The 19,612-nt window shown below is 23.3% G+C and overlaps 5 protein-coding genes across 5 annotated transcripts; all 5 read left to right on the top strand. All coding sequences in view use genetic code 6, as the record gives it.

The window, feature by feature from the left end:
• Positions 1 to 336: 336 nt before the first annotated feature.
• Positions 337 to 2,700, top strand: TTHERM_00279860 (zinc knuckle protein; the record flags this gene model as incomplete). Its single annotated transcript, XM_001018143.2, has 1 exon — positions 337 to 2,700. The coding sequence occupies one exon, from the start codon at positions 337 to 339 to the stop codon at positions 2,698 to 2,700; it is 2,364 nt and encodes a 787-aa protein (XP_001018143.2).
• A 1,212-nt stretch (positions 2,701 to 3,912) lies between these two features.
• Positions 3,913 to 6,141, top strand: TTHERM_000279859 (zinc knuckle protein; the record flags this gene model as incomplete). The annotated part of the gene is made up of 1 exon (XM_012798151.1): positions 3,913 to 6,141. One exon carries the CDS (start codon positions 3,913 to 3,915, stop codon positions 6,139 to 6,141), a length of 2,229 nt encoding a protein of 742 aa, XP_012653605.1.
• A 906-nt stretch (positions 6,142 to 7,047) lies between these two features.
• TTHERM_000279858 (cation channel family protein) lies at positions 7,048 to 9,111 on the top strand (the record flags this gene model as incomplete). The annotated part of the gene is made up of 1 exon (XM_012798150.1): positions 7,048 to 9,111. The coding sequence occupies one exon, from the start codon at positions 7,048 to 7,050 to the stop codon at positions 9,109 to 9,111; it is 2,064 nt and encodes a 687-aa protein (XP_012653604.1).
• Positions 9,112 to 10,537: 1,426 nt separating this feature from the next.
• Positions 10,538 to 14,259, top strand: TTHERM_000279857 (cation channel family protein; the record flags this gene model as incomplete). Its single annotated transcript, XM_012798149.1, has 3 exons — positions 10,538 to 11,222; positions 11,489 to 12,526; positions 12,692 to 14,259. The coding sequence occupies 3 exons, from the start codon at positions 10,538 to 10,540 to the stop codon at positions 14,257 to 14,259; spliced, it is 3,291 nt and encodes a 1,096-aa protein (XP_012653603.1).
• A 1,157-nt stretch (positions 14,260 to 15,416) lies between these two features.
• On the top strand, positions 15,417 to 19,434 carry TTHERM_00279850 (cation channel family protein; the record flags this gene model as incomplete). The annotated part of the gene is made up of 3 exons (XM_001018142.2): positions 15,417 to 16,362; positions 16,597 to 17,661; positions 17,891 to 19,434. The coding sequence occupies 3 exons, from the start codon at positions 15,417 to 15,419 to the stop codon at positions 19,432 to 19,434; spliced, it is 3,555 nt and encodes a 1,184-aa protein (XP_001018142.2).
• Positions 19,435 to 19,612: the final 178 nt, after the last annotated feature.

Raw genomic sequence — 19,612 nt, 5'->3', positions numbered from 1 at the left:
AATTTTATTGCTATTATTATTATTATCATAATTATACTCTACAACAGCAAATAGCAGGAATAGTGAAATAAATTTTGGTTTGATAAATAAATTTTTTAAGTTTTTTGTTGAATAAACTGATTAGTTATTGGTTATTATTGTTGTTTTTTCCTACCCACCAATCTTAAATTATATTAATAGAAAAACTTTATAAATAAAGGCATAACAATATTTAATAACTATTTAAATCAATATAGCATACAAATAATAAATATATTTTTAATTTAAAATAAAAAAAACAAATAAAAGGAAAACAAATTAAATAATTTCCACTTTCTTCTTCTTCTTGTCACAAAAATGGAAAAATTAAAAATTCTATTTCGACCATTAAAGTATTTAGACATATATGGAGTTCCTATAAGAGTCAATTTCAAAAATGAAGAAATTCATAAAACCAGTTTTGGAGCATTAATGTCATTCGCTGTTTTCATAATCACTGGATTAGCTGTTTATTTTTATGGGTAAGAGTTATTTAATAGGAATAATCCGATTGTGATCACAAGCGAATAGTATGTGAAAAACCCTCAAAGAATGGATATTGACAAAACTCAACAAATAATAGTTATGGGTTTTAATAATTCTACAGGCCAAACAGTTTACGAACCATCTGTAATTTAAGTTTCTGCTTCTATATCTAAATTAAAAAAGATTTACAATGAAACCACTTAAGGATATCAAAATTCTCTTTAATCTACTAGCCTAATAATTAGACCTTGTAATAGGTAAGATATCAGAGTAGGTGAAATTAATAGCTATTTCGATTCACTTCCATTAAGTAACTATTTTTGTTTTGATGACAATTAAGAAGTTTACATTGAAGGAGATTATTCTGGAGATGTCTACTCTAAAGTAGATGTATTCTTTTCTCAATGCAAAAATTCTACTTAACCAGGTTCCGTTGTTTGTAAGCCTTAAGAATAAATTGATAAAGTTACTTCAAATCTTTTTTTCCTAGCGTATATGTTGGATAAAATTGTTGATCCCACTAATTTAGACAATCCTTTCAGTTACCAAGGAATAAATTTAGAGACGTAAACATCTGCCTAACAAAGCTAGTAATATACAGCCTTTTTTGAAAATTATTATATTTAGTCAGACACCGGACTTATTACATAATAAGTAAATGAAAAAAGGGATTTCTTGTATGTGTAGTCACGTTCGGATAATTTATATGGAAAACCAGGTTTATTAATTCAATTTACTCTGAGGCCATATAAAAATAAATAGCTCTTTATGTAGAGGAGGTATATGAAATTTTCTGATCTTATAGCGCAGTTAGGAGGAATCATAAAGCTACTTACTTTAATAGGTTTTGCTGTAACATATCCTTTTGCAAGACTTCACTTAAACAAAGAAATCATAAATAGTATTTTTGACTTTAACTTTACGCTATCTGAAAAAAAATTACAGATTGAAGATGATAATTAGACTGAAAAAGATTAAGCAGCAGAAATTGAATTTAATAAATAAAAAAAATTACAAACAGAATTTAATAGATAATTTAAATTGATGTAAAATTAATAAGACTTGGACTCTAAACTAAATGAAGAAGATTAAAATCAGTGTAATAATTCTGAGGTTAATTAGAGAAGTAAAAAATAATAGGCTAGTAAAAAATTATTTGATTAAGAAAAACCAACAGAATAATAATAACTTGCTATTTTAAGCCCTAATAACAAAGACTCTTAATTATTAAAAAAAGAAAATTTAAAAATTCTATAAATAAATAATTCCGTTGAAACAGATTTATCTAATAATAAGATCATAAAAAGAAGTTATGAATCAAATTTCAAAAAGAGAGAACCCTTCAAAAATTTAAGAGAAAGTGATTATACTTAGGAAGATAGAAATGAAAGCCAACATATAAGAAGGGAAACCTAATAAATTCAAGAAAATTCTCAGATTGTCAAGTCTCTAATGGATAGTATTAAAATCATCTTAAACCCATTAAAAGCCATAATCAAACTGACTATAATAGAATACATAAAATATTTCTCTTCATCTAATTCTAAATAGTTAAAGTAAAAAAAAGAATTTATTTAGAACGGGTTCAAAAAAGTATCAAACCATCTGGATATTGAAAACATCCTAAACAAATTATAGGAACTAGAGAAACTTAAGCAAGTAGTACTAAATGAAGACTAATTGAAACTTTTTGAACTTTTGCCTCGACCTGTTTTACGGAGCGATAGTTCAGAAAGTCAGTCTAATTAAGGTAATTCATTTTATGACAAAATTAATAAAACTTATGAGGAAAAGGTAGATGACGCTTTCTAGAGCTTGGCAAATATATTGAATAAACCTAAAAAATCATAAAGAGATATTCAGTTAATTTAGCTTTTGGATAAAAAGATCTATTCAAATATATTAGATGCTGGTCTTTTAGCTTAGAATGCAGATAAATATTCTTAAAATAACCAAACCAATAACTTAGAAAATAGCGTAAACAATTAGAATTATGTTTAGGAAAACATACCAATTTAAAGATCTCCTTCATGCTTTGTTGGGAAAAAGTTTTTCAGAAAAGACTCCTAATTCAAAGAAGAACTTGAGAAAAATCAAATAACATAATACGATGTTACAGAAGGCAGTTAAACTAAAATTGATGATGTTTACTTTAACTTTAAAAATAAAATTATTAAAAATTCTATGAATTTATGAGAAATGTATGTTTATTCATATTTTATCTAAAATTGTTATTATTAATTTTATTATAGATTTACCTCATTTAAAAATATTAAAATAAAAAAGATTTGTTTGTTTGCTAATTGTTTATTTTATTTTTAATAAAAATATATTTAAATTGATTATCTAAATCTTTTTTACTTACCTAACAACTTTTACATCAATAAGATTATATATTAAAGTACAAAACAATTAATTTATATTTTTCAAACATTTTTACTTAAGCTAACTATTTTATTCAATAACCCCTTTGAAAATAATATTTATTTAAATAATATTCATTTTAATTAATAATTTTTCTTTCAGAGGAGCCATTTTTGTAATTAATTATTACTATTTTCCTAAATTATTAATTTAATATTTTCTAAATGTTGTTTTATATTTAAAAAAAATTATTTTCAAAATCTGCATTATTTATTGACCTTTTTTAATTTTTCTAGAAAAAAAGAACATAATAAAAAAAAAATTTGCTTAGTTTTTCGAAAGAAAAATAAAGAATTAAATAAAGTAATTTAAGAATTCACTAACGTAAAATTATTGAAAATAAGTAATAAAATAACAAAAAATAATGGCCACTTTGTTAATGTACCAAGATAACCATTAAGATGTTTATTAAATTTAGCTAGATATTTTAGCTGCCTTTTATTTTAACTATTTAAGCGATAGACAAATAATAAAATAAAAACAAGGGTAATTGTTATAATTAAAATGTTAAATAAAAGTATTCTAAGTTTTATTTAATTATTAATCAATAAATTTTATTTTTATCACTATTATTATTACTATTGTTATTTTTATTACACTCTACAACATAAATACTGAAATAAATTTTTGCTCCAGAAATAAAATTTTAAGTTTTTTATTAAATAAACTGATTAATTATAAGTTATTATTGTTGTTTTTTCCTACCTATCAATCTTAAATAATTCACCACTAAGTTATATGAATACAAAAACATTAATAATAGATGCAAATACAATTTTTAATTATTATGAAATTAAAATCAATATAGCATCATAAATAAAAAAAAACTAAAAAAACAAATTAATTGATTTCCACTTTCTTCTTATTCTTCTTAAAAAATGAAAAAATTAAAAGTTTTATTTCGACCTTTAAAGTAGTTAGACAATTCCTATAAGATTCAATTTTAAAAATGAAGAAATTCATAAAACCAGTTTTGGAGCATTAATGTCTTTGATTGTTTTGATAATTATTGGATTAGCTGATTATTTTTATGGGTAAGAGCTATTTAATAGGAATAATCCGATTGTGATCACCAGCGAATAGTATGTGAAAAACCCTCAAAGAATGGATATTGATAAAATTCAACAAATAATAGTTATGGGTTTTAATAATTCTACAGGTCAAACCGTTTACGAACCATCTGTAATTTAAGTTTCTGCTTCTATATCTAAATTATAAAAGATTTACAATGAAACCACTTAAGGATATCAAAATTCTCTTAAATCTACTAACCTAATAATTAGACCATGTAATAGGTAAGATATCAGAGTAGGTGAAATTAATAGCTATTTCGATTCACTTCCATTAAGTAACTATTTTTGTTTTGATGACAATTAAGAAGTTTACATTGAAGGAGATTATTCTGGAGATTTCTACTCTAAAGTAGATGTATTCTTTTCTCAATGTAAAAATTCTACTTAACCAGGTTCTGTTGTTTGTAAGTCTTAAGAGTAAATAGATTAAATTACTTCAAATCTTTTTTTCCTAGCGTATATGTTGGATAAAATTGTTGATCCCACTAATTTAGACAATCCTTTCAGTTACCAAGGAATAAATTTAGAGACGTAAACATCTGCCTAACAAAGCTAGTAATATACAGCCTTTTTTGAAAATTATTATATTTAGTCAGACACCGGACTTATTACATAATAAGTAAATGAAAAAAGGGATTTCTTGTATGTGTAGTCACGTTCGGATAATTTATATGGAAAACCAGGTTTATTAATTCAATTTACTCTGAGGCCATATAAAAATAAATAGCTGTTTATGTAGAGGAGGTATATGAAATTTTCTGATCTTATAGCGCAGTTAGGAGGAATCATAAAGCTACTTACTTTAATAGGTTTTGCTTTCACATACCCTATTACAAGACTTCACTTAAACAAAGAAATCATAAATAGTATTTTTGACTTAAACTTTACGCTATCAGAAAAAAAATTACAGAATAATGACAATAATTTGACTGAAAAATACCTAGCAGAAATAGAATTAAATAATAAAAAAAAACTACAATAATAATTTAAATTTATGTAAAATTAATAAGACTTGGGCTCTAAACTAAATGAAGAAGATTAAAGTTAATATAATAATAATGAGGTTAATTAGAGAAGTAATAAATTAAAGGCTAGTCAACAATCCTTTGATTAAGAAAAATCAATAGAATAATAATAACTTGCTTATTTAAACCTTAAAAAGAAATAATCCTAATTAAAAGAAGACAATTTTAAATTTCAATAAATAAATAATTCAGTTGAAACAGATTAATTTAATAATAAGAGTGTGAAAAGAAGTTAAGAATAAAATTTCAGAAGAAGAGAAATCTTGAAAAATGTAAAAGAAAGTGATTATTCTTTTTCAAATATTTATGAAAACCAATTTATTAGAATGGAAACCTCATAAATTCAAGAAAATTCTCAGATTGTCAAGTCTCTAATTGATAGTATTAAAAACATCTTAAATCCATTAAAATCCATAATTAAAATGACTTTTATAGAATAAATTCTTTATTTTTCTTCTTTTAATTCTAAAAAGTTAAAGTAAAAAAAAGTGTTTATTTAGAAAGGGCTCAAAAAAGTATCAAATTAACTGGATATTGAAAACATCCTAAAAAAATTATAGGAATTAGAAAAGCTTAAGCAAGTGGTGCTAAATGAAGACTAATTGAAACTTTTTGAACTTTTGCCTCGACCTGTTTTACAGAGCAATAGTTCAGAAAGCCAGTCTAATTAAGGTAATTCATTTTATGACAAAATTAATAAAACTTATGAGGAAAAGGTGGATGAAGCTTACTAAAGTTTAGCAAATATATTGAATAAACCTAAAAAATCATAAAGAGATATTCAGTTAATTTAGCTTTTGGATAAAAAGATCTATTAAAATATATTAGACGCTGGTCTTATAACTGAGAATGCAGATAAATACTCTTAAAATTACCAAACCAATTATTTCGATAATAGTCTAAAAAATTAGGATTATATTAAAGAAAACCTACTATGTTAAAGATTTCCTTCAAGATTTGTTGAGAAAAATTTTTTGATAAAAGACTCATCCTTCAAAGAAGAATTTGAGAAAAATCAAACATAATATGATGTTACGGATGATAGTTAAACTAAAATTGATGATGTTTATTTTAATTTTAATAATAAAATTATTAAAAATTCTATGAATTTATGAGAAATCTATATGCATATTTTATCTAAAATTGTTACTATTAATATTATTTTTGATTTTTGTTGTTTAAAATGGTTAAAATAAATAAAATAGATTTGTTTGCTATTTTGCTAATTATTTATTTTATTTTTATTTCAAAATATATTTAAATTGATAAACATGTAAATCTCTTTTACTTTTTCTAATAACTTTCACATTTATTAGATTATCTATCAAAGCAAAAAACAATTAATTTGTAATATTCTAATTTATTTATTTATTTAAGCTAATTATTTTACTCAAAAACCTTATTGAAAATAACATTTATTTTTATTACTTTTTAAATTGGTTTTTTTAATCTTTTACTGCTATTTCTTAAGTATTATTTTTAAATTTATAAAATATATTAAATGTTATCTCTAATAGAAATATAATTAATTATATGAGTGATAAATAAAATTTTTTTATATAAATGGTTTGGAATATGGTTATTTAAAATCTTGCTAGAAAACAAAATGTGTTTTGACTTAAAATTGAATTTTTTTAATTTACTTATACAACAAGAAATATTAATTATACAATTAGGAAATGAAATGGTATATCTAGCTAGTTTTTACCTTATTACATAATTTATTTTATATTGAAAATAATATTGATTAAGAAATTATTAATAAATTTAAATAAATAGAATAATAAATGATAAAGAAAATAGCCGCTAATATTCATTCATACTCAGTATAAACATTTTTAATAATGAAAATTTATTTCTTTTAAAATTAAGAAGTTTACAAAACAGGTTTTGGAGCTCTAATATCTGTGATCATATTTGCAGTTTTTTGTCTTGCTTGTTATTATTAAAGTAGTGAATTATTTTAAAGGTATAATCCTATTGTGCTTACAAGTGAGTAGTTTGTGAAGAATCCTGAAAGAATGACTTTTGATAAAGAGCAATAAATAACGATCATGGGGTTAACTGACAACTTTGGTCGTAATATTTATGATCCTTAAGTGATTTAGGTCTCAAGTTACATGACTAGCTTAAAAAAAATTGATTAAGGGTCGCATTAAATTTCACTAAATAAAACTAAATTGGCAGTAAGACCATGCAACATCTAGGATATAAAATCAGTCAAACTAAATGATCTGTTTAATAATCTTCACCTAGATTATTTCTTTTGTTTTGAAGATGGTTAAAAAGTATACATAGAAGGGGATTATTCAGGTGATTTTTATTCTAAAATAGATGTCTTTTTTAAATAGTGTAAAAATTCTACTTAACCAGGCTCTGTTGTATGTAAGCCTTAAGAACACATAGATTAAGTGACAAAAGATCTTCATTTTCTTACTTACATTGCTGATAAGATAATTGATCCCTCCAATTTAGAAAATCCTTTTGGATATCAAAGCAGTTATATAGAAACTCAGACATCAGCTCTTTAAAGCTAGCAATTTACTGCTTTTTTTGAAAACTACTATATTTAATCTGATACTGGCTATTTTTCTAAATAGATTAATTAAATTTAAGATTTTTTATTTGTATAGTCTTAATCAAATTATGTATTTAGTGACCCAGGTCTAATAATTTAATTTACTTTGACACCTCATAGGAATAAGTAAACTTTAATGCAAAGAAGGTACATGAAATTTTCTGAGCTAATTGCTCAATTAGGAGGACTGTTTAAGCTGCTTACATTAATCGGATTTGTAATAACATACCCATTTGCTAAAATCTACTTGAACAAAGAAATAGTAAACAGTTTATTTGAGTTCAATTTGAATAGCGAGGGATAAAAAATTGAAAAGACTAACTAAAATAATTGCCTGTTTGAAACAAATTTTATTGAAGCTGGAGATAAATAGAATCAAAAGTAAGTTAAAATTTGTGAATAAATTTAATAAATAAATTAAAACCTTTAGAAGTAAACAAATAGTGTAAATTAAAATATCGAAAATATATCTTAATTTGACCATGTTTTAGATAAAAGCAACAATAAAAATATACAAAATTCATTATTTCAAAATTAAGAAAGTGCAATTGAGTAGCTAACAACGAGTAGTCCTAATAATAAAGAAGTTAATAAAGAAAATTTCAGGCTTCTATAACTTACTTAATTTTCTGAAATAGAATCATAAAATGTTCCTAAAAAAGTAACTACTCCAAACCAAGCTTTTAGGAGAAACGGATCATAAAAAGCTTTCAAAATGACAAAAAGCAATTTTAATCATCAAGAAGAAAATAAAATAACAAAATAAAACCAATAAAAAAAAGAAAATTAGATTTAATTATCCTATTTTGAAAGAATAAAATGTATTTTGAATCCTTTAAAGAAAAAGATTAGCTTAAGTTATGCAGAATATTTTCAGTATCTAACATTTAAATGCTCTAAGTTATTTGAGTTAAAAAAATTCTTTATTTTAGAAGGAATAGGTAAGGTATAGAATAGTTTAGACATTTAAAATATTGTTAAAAAATTATAGGAAATAGATAGACTTAAATAAATAATATTAAATGAAGATTAGTTAAAACTTTTTGAAATCATGCCTTAACCTATTTTAAATAGTTAAACTGAGTAAAGTAAAACAAAGAATTAAGATTAACATAAAACTAATTTCTAATAAGAAGAAAGGACAAGTAGCGCTTATAATAGCTTGATTAAAATGGTCAATTAGCCATTTCTATCAAAAAAAGATTTTTAAATAATTAACCTGCTAGATGAATAAATATATAAAGCTCTTAGAAACTCTTAACAGGATATCAATTCGTTAAAAAGTTAAAATAAAAATGTTTTCATCAACGATTATGTAAATGAAAATAAAAGCATTAACTTAATAAATTTAGGAGTCAGTAATGCCTATACTGACAAATTTAAGAATCAAATATTTGATAATTTTCTTAAAAACGAAGATGTCCCAGAAGAATGCTTATAAAAATTAAATGATTCATACTTTCATAAACAAAAAAAAAAAAATTAAAATTAATTGAATTTGTTTTGAGATGTTTTTTATTATTTTAAATCTTTATTATAATTTTTTTAATGGATAATTATTTAGCTCATATCACTTTTAAACTCTTTAATATTTGAAATACAAATGGATTATTTTCTATACAAAAAAATAATTTATTATTAATTTAATAATTTTTTAATTCAGTGAGTAGTATTTTCAGAATTATTATATTAAAGAAAATCAAATTCAAAAACCTCAAAGATATACTTCATTTTTTGGGTAAACAGATTATTCATTGACAACAAACAACTTTAATGAAGAAATTGATAATCTCAAATAGCTTATGCTACAAATGATGGTGAAATTTAAATTGAAGATATTTACTACAGTTTAAAAATAAAATTATTAAAAATTCAATGAATTTGTGTGTTTATATATATCCATATTATTTTCTAAATTGTTTAGATCTTTAAGATAATATAAATAATAGAAGTGCAAAAAATTATTTACTCCAAAATTAATTGACAAATAAAACTCTTAACATAGAGTTCTGTCATAAGAAATAAATTCATTAAAAAGTTAAAATAAAAATACTTTCAGAATGCTTTTTAAAATTGACTGATTCATAGAAAACAACTAAAAAAATTGATTGACCTTATTTTGAGGAATTTTTATAACAAATTTCTCTATATTATTTATTTGTTTATTTTTAAATAATTCAAGCCCTTTGTATTAATATTTCTAACATTTTTAGTTTAGAAATACAAAAGAACTTTTAATCTAAACATTTAAATTCTTAATTTTATTAATTCAAATCAACAGTCAGTTTTTATCATTTTACTTTAAATTTTAACAACAGAAAAAAAATTTGGATTATAAATTTTAATTATTTTAGATTATTAATTATAATTTTTTACTTTCATATCATATCAAAAAATAATAATTAAATTAATTTTTGACTTCAATAAGAAATAAATTTTTTATTACATATGAGTATGAATGCCCAGAATTTGTTCATTTATTGCAAAATAAAATATTTTTGCAGGAAAATTTGTTCAAATTACAATCTGAGAGCTTATACTCGCCTTATATGAAATTATAAGTCTATTTACTAGGGTCGCTAAATAAAGGCTACTCAAAATTCTCAATTAAGATATAAATTTTTAATTGATTGTTGTAGAAAATTTTTTAACTTAGATTTATTTGATTAAAAAAACTTTTTAATAAAGCTAAATAGTAGAAGTAAAACTAATTCTAAGCCTACGATTTTTAGCACAAATTAAACAAAAGGAAATATACAATTTCTTAAAATATTTAGCAGTGATCTTCAAATTTTTTAAATAACTACATGAAATAATCAAGTTAAATGCTTCTTTAGAGTAAAAAAAGCTTAGGTAACATTGGAGTTTAGCAGATAAGCTCTCTAGATCAATTACCTATTCAAAATTAAATAAGCTAAATTGAATAATTATAAATGGGGGATTTAAGAATTGGGTAAATTTCTAGAGGCTAATGGACCCGAGAGCAGACAAATAATAAATGTGTAGAATCAAGTATACAGCCATCTACTGAAAACTTTAGCGAGTAAGACTGTAAATAAGTCTAAAAAAACGATTAAGCTTAAGTAGAATAAATTAATTATTTTGAAGAATGTTATGATAAAAATAACTAGTCTATGGCAGTTGAGAAATTTTTTAAGGATAATTAAATTTAACTTAATGCAGATTCTAAATAAGAATCATTGAATACGTCTAATTAGTCGCCAAACCTAAATTTTTCAAAGATTAATGAGAGCAACGATTAAATTAATAGATCTAAAGTTACTAACTAAAGATAGCATAGGCCATCTTACAGATTCAAACCTGATGAACTAAATAATTAGCTTGAATCAGGTTTTAAGAAAAGAAAAAATTAAAAAACGCAGCAGACTTTTGGCGGAACAAAATTTAATTCATCTGAGAGTATTAACAATGAAGAAACTTTAAAATAGAAATCGACAAAAAAATTACAAAGTAGAACAACTCAATAAGTTTGGAAAAACAATTTTTTTAACATATTATTTTTCTTCAACAGATTTATTCACAGGAACAAATAAAGGTTGATATATTTTAAGCCTCAAGAACTTCTAAGAAACTAGTGGGATGCAATTAATGACTTAGGTAATATTCACTATTAATATTTTATGCTATATAATATTTCTTCGTTGGATTAAATAATTTTTTAAAATATTTATTTAAAGCCTCGCATCATATTAATTAAAAGGAAAGCTTTTCATATATAAAAGAAAACATACATAGAAGCAGATTTAAAATTATCAGAAAAATTAGGATTTGTTGGCTGTTAGTTAAAAAAAGATTAAAGGTATTCTTCATGCCCATTTAAAGCTTTCATGAAAAATTTGTTGGCATTATTATAAAAATATAAGATCCAATACCTGTTATTTTACCTTACAATAAGGTCTCTATTTTTTGGGATTTCATCACTATTTCATTTATTTTCTTAAACTCCTTTTTACTTCCTTTTGAAATAGCTTTTAATAATGGCGAAAATGTTAATCCTCTTATTGCATAAATCACTCAATTAGTATTTTTGCTTAACTTTTTAGTATAAATGAACACTGCTTATTATGAAAATGGTGTATTATAAAAAAACAGATCAAAGATATTTATTAATTTTTTACAAAATCATCTCCTATTTGATTGTGTAGCATACTTGTCCTTGTGGTCAGATTAGATAGGCTTTATAAAATTAAAGATTTTATTTTTAATAAAATACTTTTCATTCTATGAAATAATTGAAAAATTAGCAGAATCATTTAAATTTTCTTACAATTACAACTTTCTTGTTGATTTGCTCACTTTATTTGTAGAAATAACTTTACTTTGCCACTTATTCGCATGTGCGTGGTTTATGATAGGAGACTATCAATAGAACAACGAAATGCTTAATAATTGGGTTAATGTTAATAATCTTGTAGGTAGTTCAATATCATCCTAATATGTTTCATCAATTTATTTTTCTGTAGTTACTATTGGCACTATCGGCTATGGAGATATAGTTGCTAAGAGTGATATCGAAAAAGTGTTTATCTGCTTTATGGCTATTTTTACATCTGTCATATTTGGTTATATTCTTACAAATATATAAAATGTTTACAAAGATTATCACTCAAAAAGAAAAGTTTACATCAGACATTTAGCTGAGCTGAATAACTATCTTTATAGCAGAGATGTGAATCCCCACTTGCAGTAAATGGCTAGAAAGTATTTGAAATACATTCATACTCAAAATTTCTCTAAAAGAGTGCTGCCAAATGAGACTCTGAATGTGTTAAGTAAATTTTTAAAAGAAGAAATTATAGAAGAAATATTCTATAGATCAATAAAGAATATCCCTTTTCTTCAATAATTTAGTCATTAATTCTTGAATGCCTTAGCCCTTAAAATGAAAGAAGTGAACTATGGTAAAAATATAATTTAAATTGCACTAAATCCCACTATTTAATTTCTGTAAAAACTAAATAAAATATAAAAGAAATTTGATTATTGGAATTAGTTTTTATTTAAATAAAAATCTTCTTACAAATTTTATGTTTGATTCAAAAATTTTTAAATGGATAAATAAATAGGACCTGATGAAATAATAATGAAAACGGGAAGTTATCAAGTACCTTAGTTATATTATATAGTACAGGGAAGAGTAGAGATTTAATTAGATTAATCCAGCAAATAAAACTAAAAATAAAGTCCATTCTCTGAATACAAAACTTTTTTTGAACACAAGGAAACTTAATCTTTTGGTTAATATGAGTTTTTTTCTCAAACTCATTAATCGTAAATAAATGTGAAGAGTTTGGAGTAAACTACTTTGCATTAAATCCTTTTGACTGATTTTATTGATGTGCTTAATTAGTTTTAGGTAGATAAAGAAAAATATCAAGAATTAAAAGATAAACTGAATCTGAATGAGAATTACTCATGTGTAAACGTTTTTTGTTAATCATGTAAAAGCAATTAGCATTTACTCAGGGACTGTCCTTTATTTTTTTACAAACCACAAAAATTTAAAATCGTAAGACTTTACAATTGGTAGATAGATTTTGAAAGAACTCTAATAACAAGATCTACAGATAGACTAATTCTTAATTCACTAGCGTTTTAGCAAGAAATTGAAGATGATTGTATATTCTTTAGAGAGGAAAATTAAGAAGAGTTGGGAAGTATGATATAGCTAGAAGGTGATGAAGAATATTAAAACAAATAAAAACTCAAAAACCAAAAAAGAATGTCATGTGACATCCAAAGTCTTAACTTACTTTCAAAAGATAAGCATACAAGTTCAAAAATTTCAATATCAATTCCAAGATTAAGTGTCTAGTAAAGCAATAATTCTGCATTGTCAACTATTTAAGTTGAGAATAAAGTATCTGAAATATAAACGGATGAGTTAAAATTTGATTTTTAAAATGAAACATAACAGCAATCAATGAATAGCATCAAAAAAGAGACAAGCAAAAATAAATTAGAAAATTAAACTAATCAATCTATTAAATCTATTATATCCTCTCACTCATCTGAATCTGATTCTGATTCTTCTTAATCATCATCATCGTCATCATCTTCTTTAAGAGACAAAAAAATTAAAAAATAGCTAAAATAAAATAATGCCTCAAGAAAATCAATAAATGAGATCTGTGGTCCAAATTAAAAAAGTAGAATGTCGTTATCAAGAATTAATACTAAGCAAGAGTTTTAAAAAAAGGCAACTCTTCTTTCAGCTAGGACAAAAAAGAATTGGTCTTTGCTTGAAAAGAGTAAAAGTCTAAATGATGTGTAATTATTGGTAAGACCATCCTTGACATAATAAATTAATTTAAATGACCCAAAACTTGCAACATAAGTGAAATAAAATTATAAAAGATTAATTACAATAGGTTAAATGCAGCATGTCTTAGAACTGATGCAAATGTAAAATGCACAGAAAGCTGCAAAATAGATGATTGAAAATAATGAAGACATCACAACAGAAACTGTAAGAACGTTTAAAATATATTTACCTCATAACAATATAGGAAATATTATCAAAGAACATTAAAAATTAAAATTGAAGTAAAAATTAAAGAAGAAAATTATATAAACTGTAGACATAGACAATTCGTTCAACTTGAATAATAAATAGATACTGCCTAAATAGTGATTAAAATACTTTAAAAAAGAGTTCTGTTGAAAAGAAATTTCAAGCAATTATTTTATAAATTTTTAATATATTTTACTAAATTCAAAGAAATATGAAAAGTAAGTATTTATATAATACAAGATAAAATCAATTTATTAAAGTTAATAAAATTTTTATTAAATAAAAAACTGTTAATTTTTTTATCATATTAAAAATAAAATAAGAAATATTATTACCACAAGACAAATAAATAAATAGGAAGGAAAATTTACCTAAAATAACTTTAAAAAAATAATATTTGATTATAGAAAATTATTAATAAATTTAAAGTAATTTTTAATTTAAGGGTAATTCAATTTAGTATATAAAATATTTATTTTTAAAAAGAATACCCATTTTCATTAGTAAATTAACAAAAATTTGAGAATCTAATTATTTAAATAAAGTATTTTAATCTATTTTAAATTACTATTTAAAATAACTCATATTATAAAAATAAATATTATGGATGAAAGCATGTTTTCAGCATTTAGACTAAAATACTAAATTAATCCTTATTTATTTTCTTAAATCTCTAACTTTTTTATAAAAAAATTGTATCAATTTTATTTTTATTATAATTTAATAAACATAAATTTTACTTTAAAATTAAATGAAATTTAATTGAGTGAAAGGATTTATTTTTCTTTGTTTTTAAAATATTCCATTTAATTTTTTTGTTTGATTATTTTTTACTTACTTCTTTTTGTTTTCATACTTTATGCACTTTATTTTTAAGGGATATAACCATCTTGTTAAAAATAATTTTTCGATAAAGTTAAATATTTATTTTATCATTTAAAAATGCTATTAAACTAAAATTAAATTGTAAAATTTAAAAATATTCTTGTTGAGCTAATTTACTCATCAGACTTTTAAATTATTTCATTTATAAATTAAAAAGTAATTTTAGGATATTTCATTTACTATGAAAAAAAAAAAAATTTTTAAGTTAACATCTAAAAACATAAAGAGAGAAAAATAAATCAACAATATTTTTAATTTTAATAAGAATAATTATTAGTCTAACTTATTATTTGGAGCAGAAATAAATTTTTATAAGGATTAATTACTTTATTTAATCTATAAGTAGAATTAAAAAGTATACATTCAAATTTAAAGAAGCTATAATCTATTTAATGAAAAAGACCTCTGTTACTTGGCTTGACGAATAGTGTGTTTAAGTTTAAATACCTTAGAAATCAAAAGGAATATGTGAGAATAGTATTTGTGAATCATCAATTTAGGTTATAAATGATCAACAGAAAGTAGAAGATTCTAATTTTTAAATGAATTAAAATAATTTAATTTATGATTAAGTAATAACAACAACTTTTAACAATGAGAGCTATTAAGACTTAAGAATTGGAGAATAACATAGACAAAAATGGGCTGAAGTTTAGATTGGTTAAAAAATTCTCAAATCTAGTCCAAACCTTACTTAAATTGAATTAAATAATTAAGATAATAAATCTATAAAAGTGGATGGAGAGCAAAAGTAAGATGAAAAGCTTTAAGAAGAAGATTTATAAGAATTATAATGCTAAACAATAGATTAAACTTTTTAAGAAAGAGGTTAAGTTAATGAGACTTAGGATGTTAATAATAGCAATTAAATTGTAGATAGATTTTTTAAAGGACATTAAATTTAATGTAGAAGCAATTCTAGAAAAGGTACTAGAAGAATATAATCTGGCGAATTCCAAAGTCTTGATTAATCTAAAATGTTTGAAACATCTGATTTAAATAATAGATCTTTTTCTAACTCATCAAGATAGCATAGAGGTTCGTACAGATTCAAACCAGATGATCCTATCTTTGCAGAATCTGGATTTAAAAAGAAAAAAAACTGGAAAACAATTGGTGGCACAAAAATAGATTCTTAAGATAGTGACAACAACGAAGATGCAATAAATTATAGGTCCTAAAAGAAAATACATCGCACTTCACAAGAAGTTTGGAAGAAAAGCTTTTTTCATATTTTAATATTCTTTAACAGGTTTATTTATAGGAATAAGCAAAAGCTAATTTATTTCAAACCTTAAGAGCTAATGAAAAATCAATGGAATGCAATTAACGATTTAGGTAATGAATTTTTACATAATTAATTAATTATTCTTTTTATTAGTAGAAGTTAACAAATTAAATATTATTGAAAAGCCTCACATCAATAAATAGAAGGAAAAAACAAATATTAAATGAATGAAAATTACTTTAGAAGTCGATTTAAATTTGTGAGAAAAGTTAGAATATCTTGGCTGCTGCTCAAAAAAAGAATGAAGATATTTTTAACCCCTTTCTTTAATTTTAAAAATAAAGTTTAAGAATTCTCACAGAAATTACTTGGTCCTATTCCTATTATTTTACCTTATAACAAAATATCAATTTTTTGGGATTTGGTATTAATATTTTTTATTTTTTTAAATTCATTCACTATCCCTTTCGAAATTTGCTACGCTGATGCCCAAGAGATAAGCTAGTTCTTTTCTTAGTTGACAAGACTTGTTTTTATGTTTGAGTTTGTAGTATAGGTAAATACAGCTTATTATGAAAACGGAGTTCTTTAAAAAAATAGACTTAAAATTCTCTTTAATTACATTAACAGTCATCTATTGATAGATACAATAGCCTACTCGTCTCTTTGGCTTAATCACTTAGGCTATCCATCGCTAAAGATTATATTTTTAATTAAATATTTTTCATTTTATGAAATTATTGAAAAAATAGCAGAATCCTTTCAATTTTCCAGTAAATATCATTTAATAATAAATATTTTAACTCTTCTTTTGGAGATATTTATGCTCTGTCATTTATTTGCTTGCGCATGGTTTAAATTAGGTGATTATCAGCAAAGTATTGGATTATAAAATAACTGGATAGCAGCTAATAATCTTGTTAATACTTCTATGATCTCTTAATATATTTCATCAATTTACTTCTCAATAGTAACAGTTGGAACAATAGGATATGGAGATATAGTTCCAAAAAGTGATGGAGAAAAGGTGTTTATTTCTTCAATGGCTATATTCACTTCAATAATATTTGGCTACATTTTAATGAATATTCAAAATGTGTACAAAGAGTATTACTGTGTCAAAAAAGTATACATCAAGCATCTAGCATAGCTTAATAACTATTTATTTAGTAGGGACGTAAATCCTCACTTGCAGTAAATGGCCAGAAAATATTTAAAGTATGTCCATACACAGAATTTTTAAAAGGGAGTTCATCCTAACTAGACACTCAATATATTGAGTAAATTCCTTCGAGAGGAAATCACTGAAGAAATATTTAAGAGATCTATAAAAAACATACCTTTTTTATAGCAGTTTAGTTAACAATTCTTGAATGCTCTTTCACTTAAAATGAAAGAAGTCAGTTATGGTAATATTACTTATTTATTTCTTGTATTTATAAATTAAAATAAATTAATTTTTGCTTTTTCTTTTAAATAAATGGAATGAATTTCTTTTTGTTATTTAGCATCAAAAATAATATCTTTTTGTTATTTTCCATTAAAAATATTTTTTTTTTAATTATTTAGCATCAAAAATAATAAATTTTTGTTATTTAACATCAAATAGAATTTATTTTTATACTTTTAAACAATTAGGTCCTGATGAGATGATAATGAAATCGGGAAGCTATCATGTTCCATAATTGTACTACATATTAAAAGGCAAGGTTGAGGTTTACTTAGATTAATCTAATAAATAAAATTTAAAATAAAATTTTTTTTCAGAGTATCAAACTTTTTATGAATATAAAGAAAATTAATCGTTTGGTTAGTATGAATTCATTTCGTAAGTGCATTAATCTTCAATAAATGCTAAAAGCTTAGAAATAACAACGGTTCATTAAATAGCTCTGACAGATTTTATTGAGGTGATAAATTAATTTTCAATTGATAAAGAAAAATACCTAGAACTTAAAGATAAATTGAATCTAAATGAAAATTTTTAATGTGCAAAAGTTTACTGTTAATCATGCAAAAGCAGTTAACACATTCTGAAAGATTGTCCACTATTCTTTTACAAACCTGCAAAGCATAAAATAATTAGATTTTACAATTTATAATAAGAGGATGAAAGAAAAAGTATCAAAAGATCCTTAGATAGATTGGTATTAAACTCTCTTGCATTTCAATAAGAAATAGAAGATGATTGCTTGTTCTTCAGAGAAGAGAACGAAGAAGAATTAGGAAGTATGATTTAGATAGAACCTGATTTATAAAGCTAATCAAAAAAGTAAGTACAAAAAGAAAAAAAATCTTAAGACATGTTCAGTTTAAACATACCTCAGGTTGAAAAATTAGGAAACGGCTCAAGGATATCCATTAATATTCCTAGATCAAGCTTCTAACTAAATAATTAAGGAAATAGTCAATAGCTCATTTAAACAGAAAATAAAATAGTTGAGTAGGAAAACGAGGATTCTAAAACTGACTTTCCAAAAGAATCTGCTTAAGAAGCGGTATAAATGACTTTAAATAGTATAAAAAAAGATTCGAGTAAAAGCAAATTAGATAACGACTCTTAATAATCATCCTTTAAATCATCTACTGAATCTTAAGATTCATCTGATGATTAATATTAATCAAAACAAAGTAATAAAAATTTAAACTCCAGAAAATCTCTAAATGACTGTGGATTTTAAAATTAGAAAAGTAGGGTGCCAAGTATGAGAGTTAACAACAGACAAGAATTCTAAAAAAAAGCTACTTTGCTTTCTGCTCGTACAAAAAAAAATTGGAACACTCTTGAAAAAAATTAAACTTTGATCGATGTTAATTTGTAAGATTATAGAAGACCTTCATAACTTTTACTTAATGATCCTAAACTAGCTACACAAGTCAAGCAAAATTATAAACGATTAATTACAATAGGTTAAATGCAATAAGTTTTAGAAATAATGCATATGCAAAATGCACAAAAAGTTGTTAAGCAAATTATTGAGCATAAAGAAGATATTCCCACAGAAACAGTGAGAACCTTCAAGATCTACATGACTCATAATAATATTGGAAGCATTATAAAATAATACCAAAAGTTTAAGATGAAAGAGAGATTAAAAAAAAAAATAGTAAAATCAGCTGATATTGATAACCCTTTTATAATCAAATAATTTGCAAATCATCCCCCTAATTCCCCAAACTGACATTAACCTAAAAAACAATTTCATTAAAAAAAATAAATACAAATTTATAATTAATTCATTTATTTATTTATTTAATTAGATTTTATTATCTTTTCTTGATAGTTTTATCTAAATTAACTAAATAAAATCAATCTAACCTCTTTTTAAACAATTTATTTACAAATTTAATTTTTATAAT

Source organism: Tetrahymena thermophila (assembly GCF_000189635.1).
Source record: "Tetrahymena thermophila SB210 genomic scaffold scf_8254600, whole genome shotgun sequence".
Classification (NCBI taxonomy): domain Eukaryota; phylum Ciliophora; class Oligohymenophorea; order Hymenostomatida; family Tetrahymenidae; genus Tetrahymena; species Tetrahymena thermophila.
The sequence above is the reverse complement of the archived record's forward strand: the minus strand, read 5'-3'. Positions and strand labels throughout refer to the sequence as shown.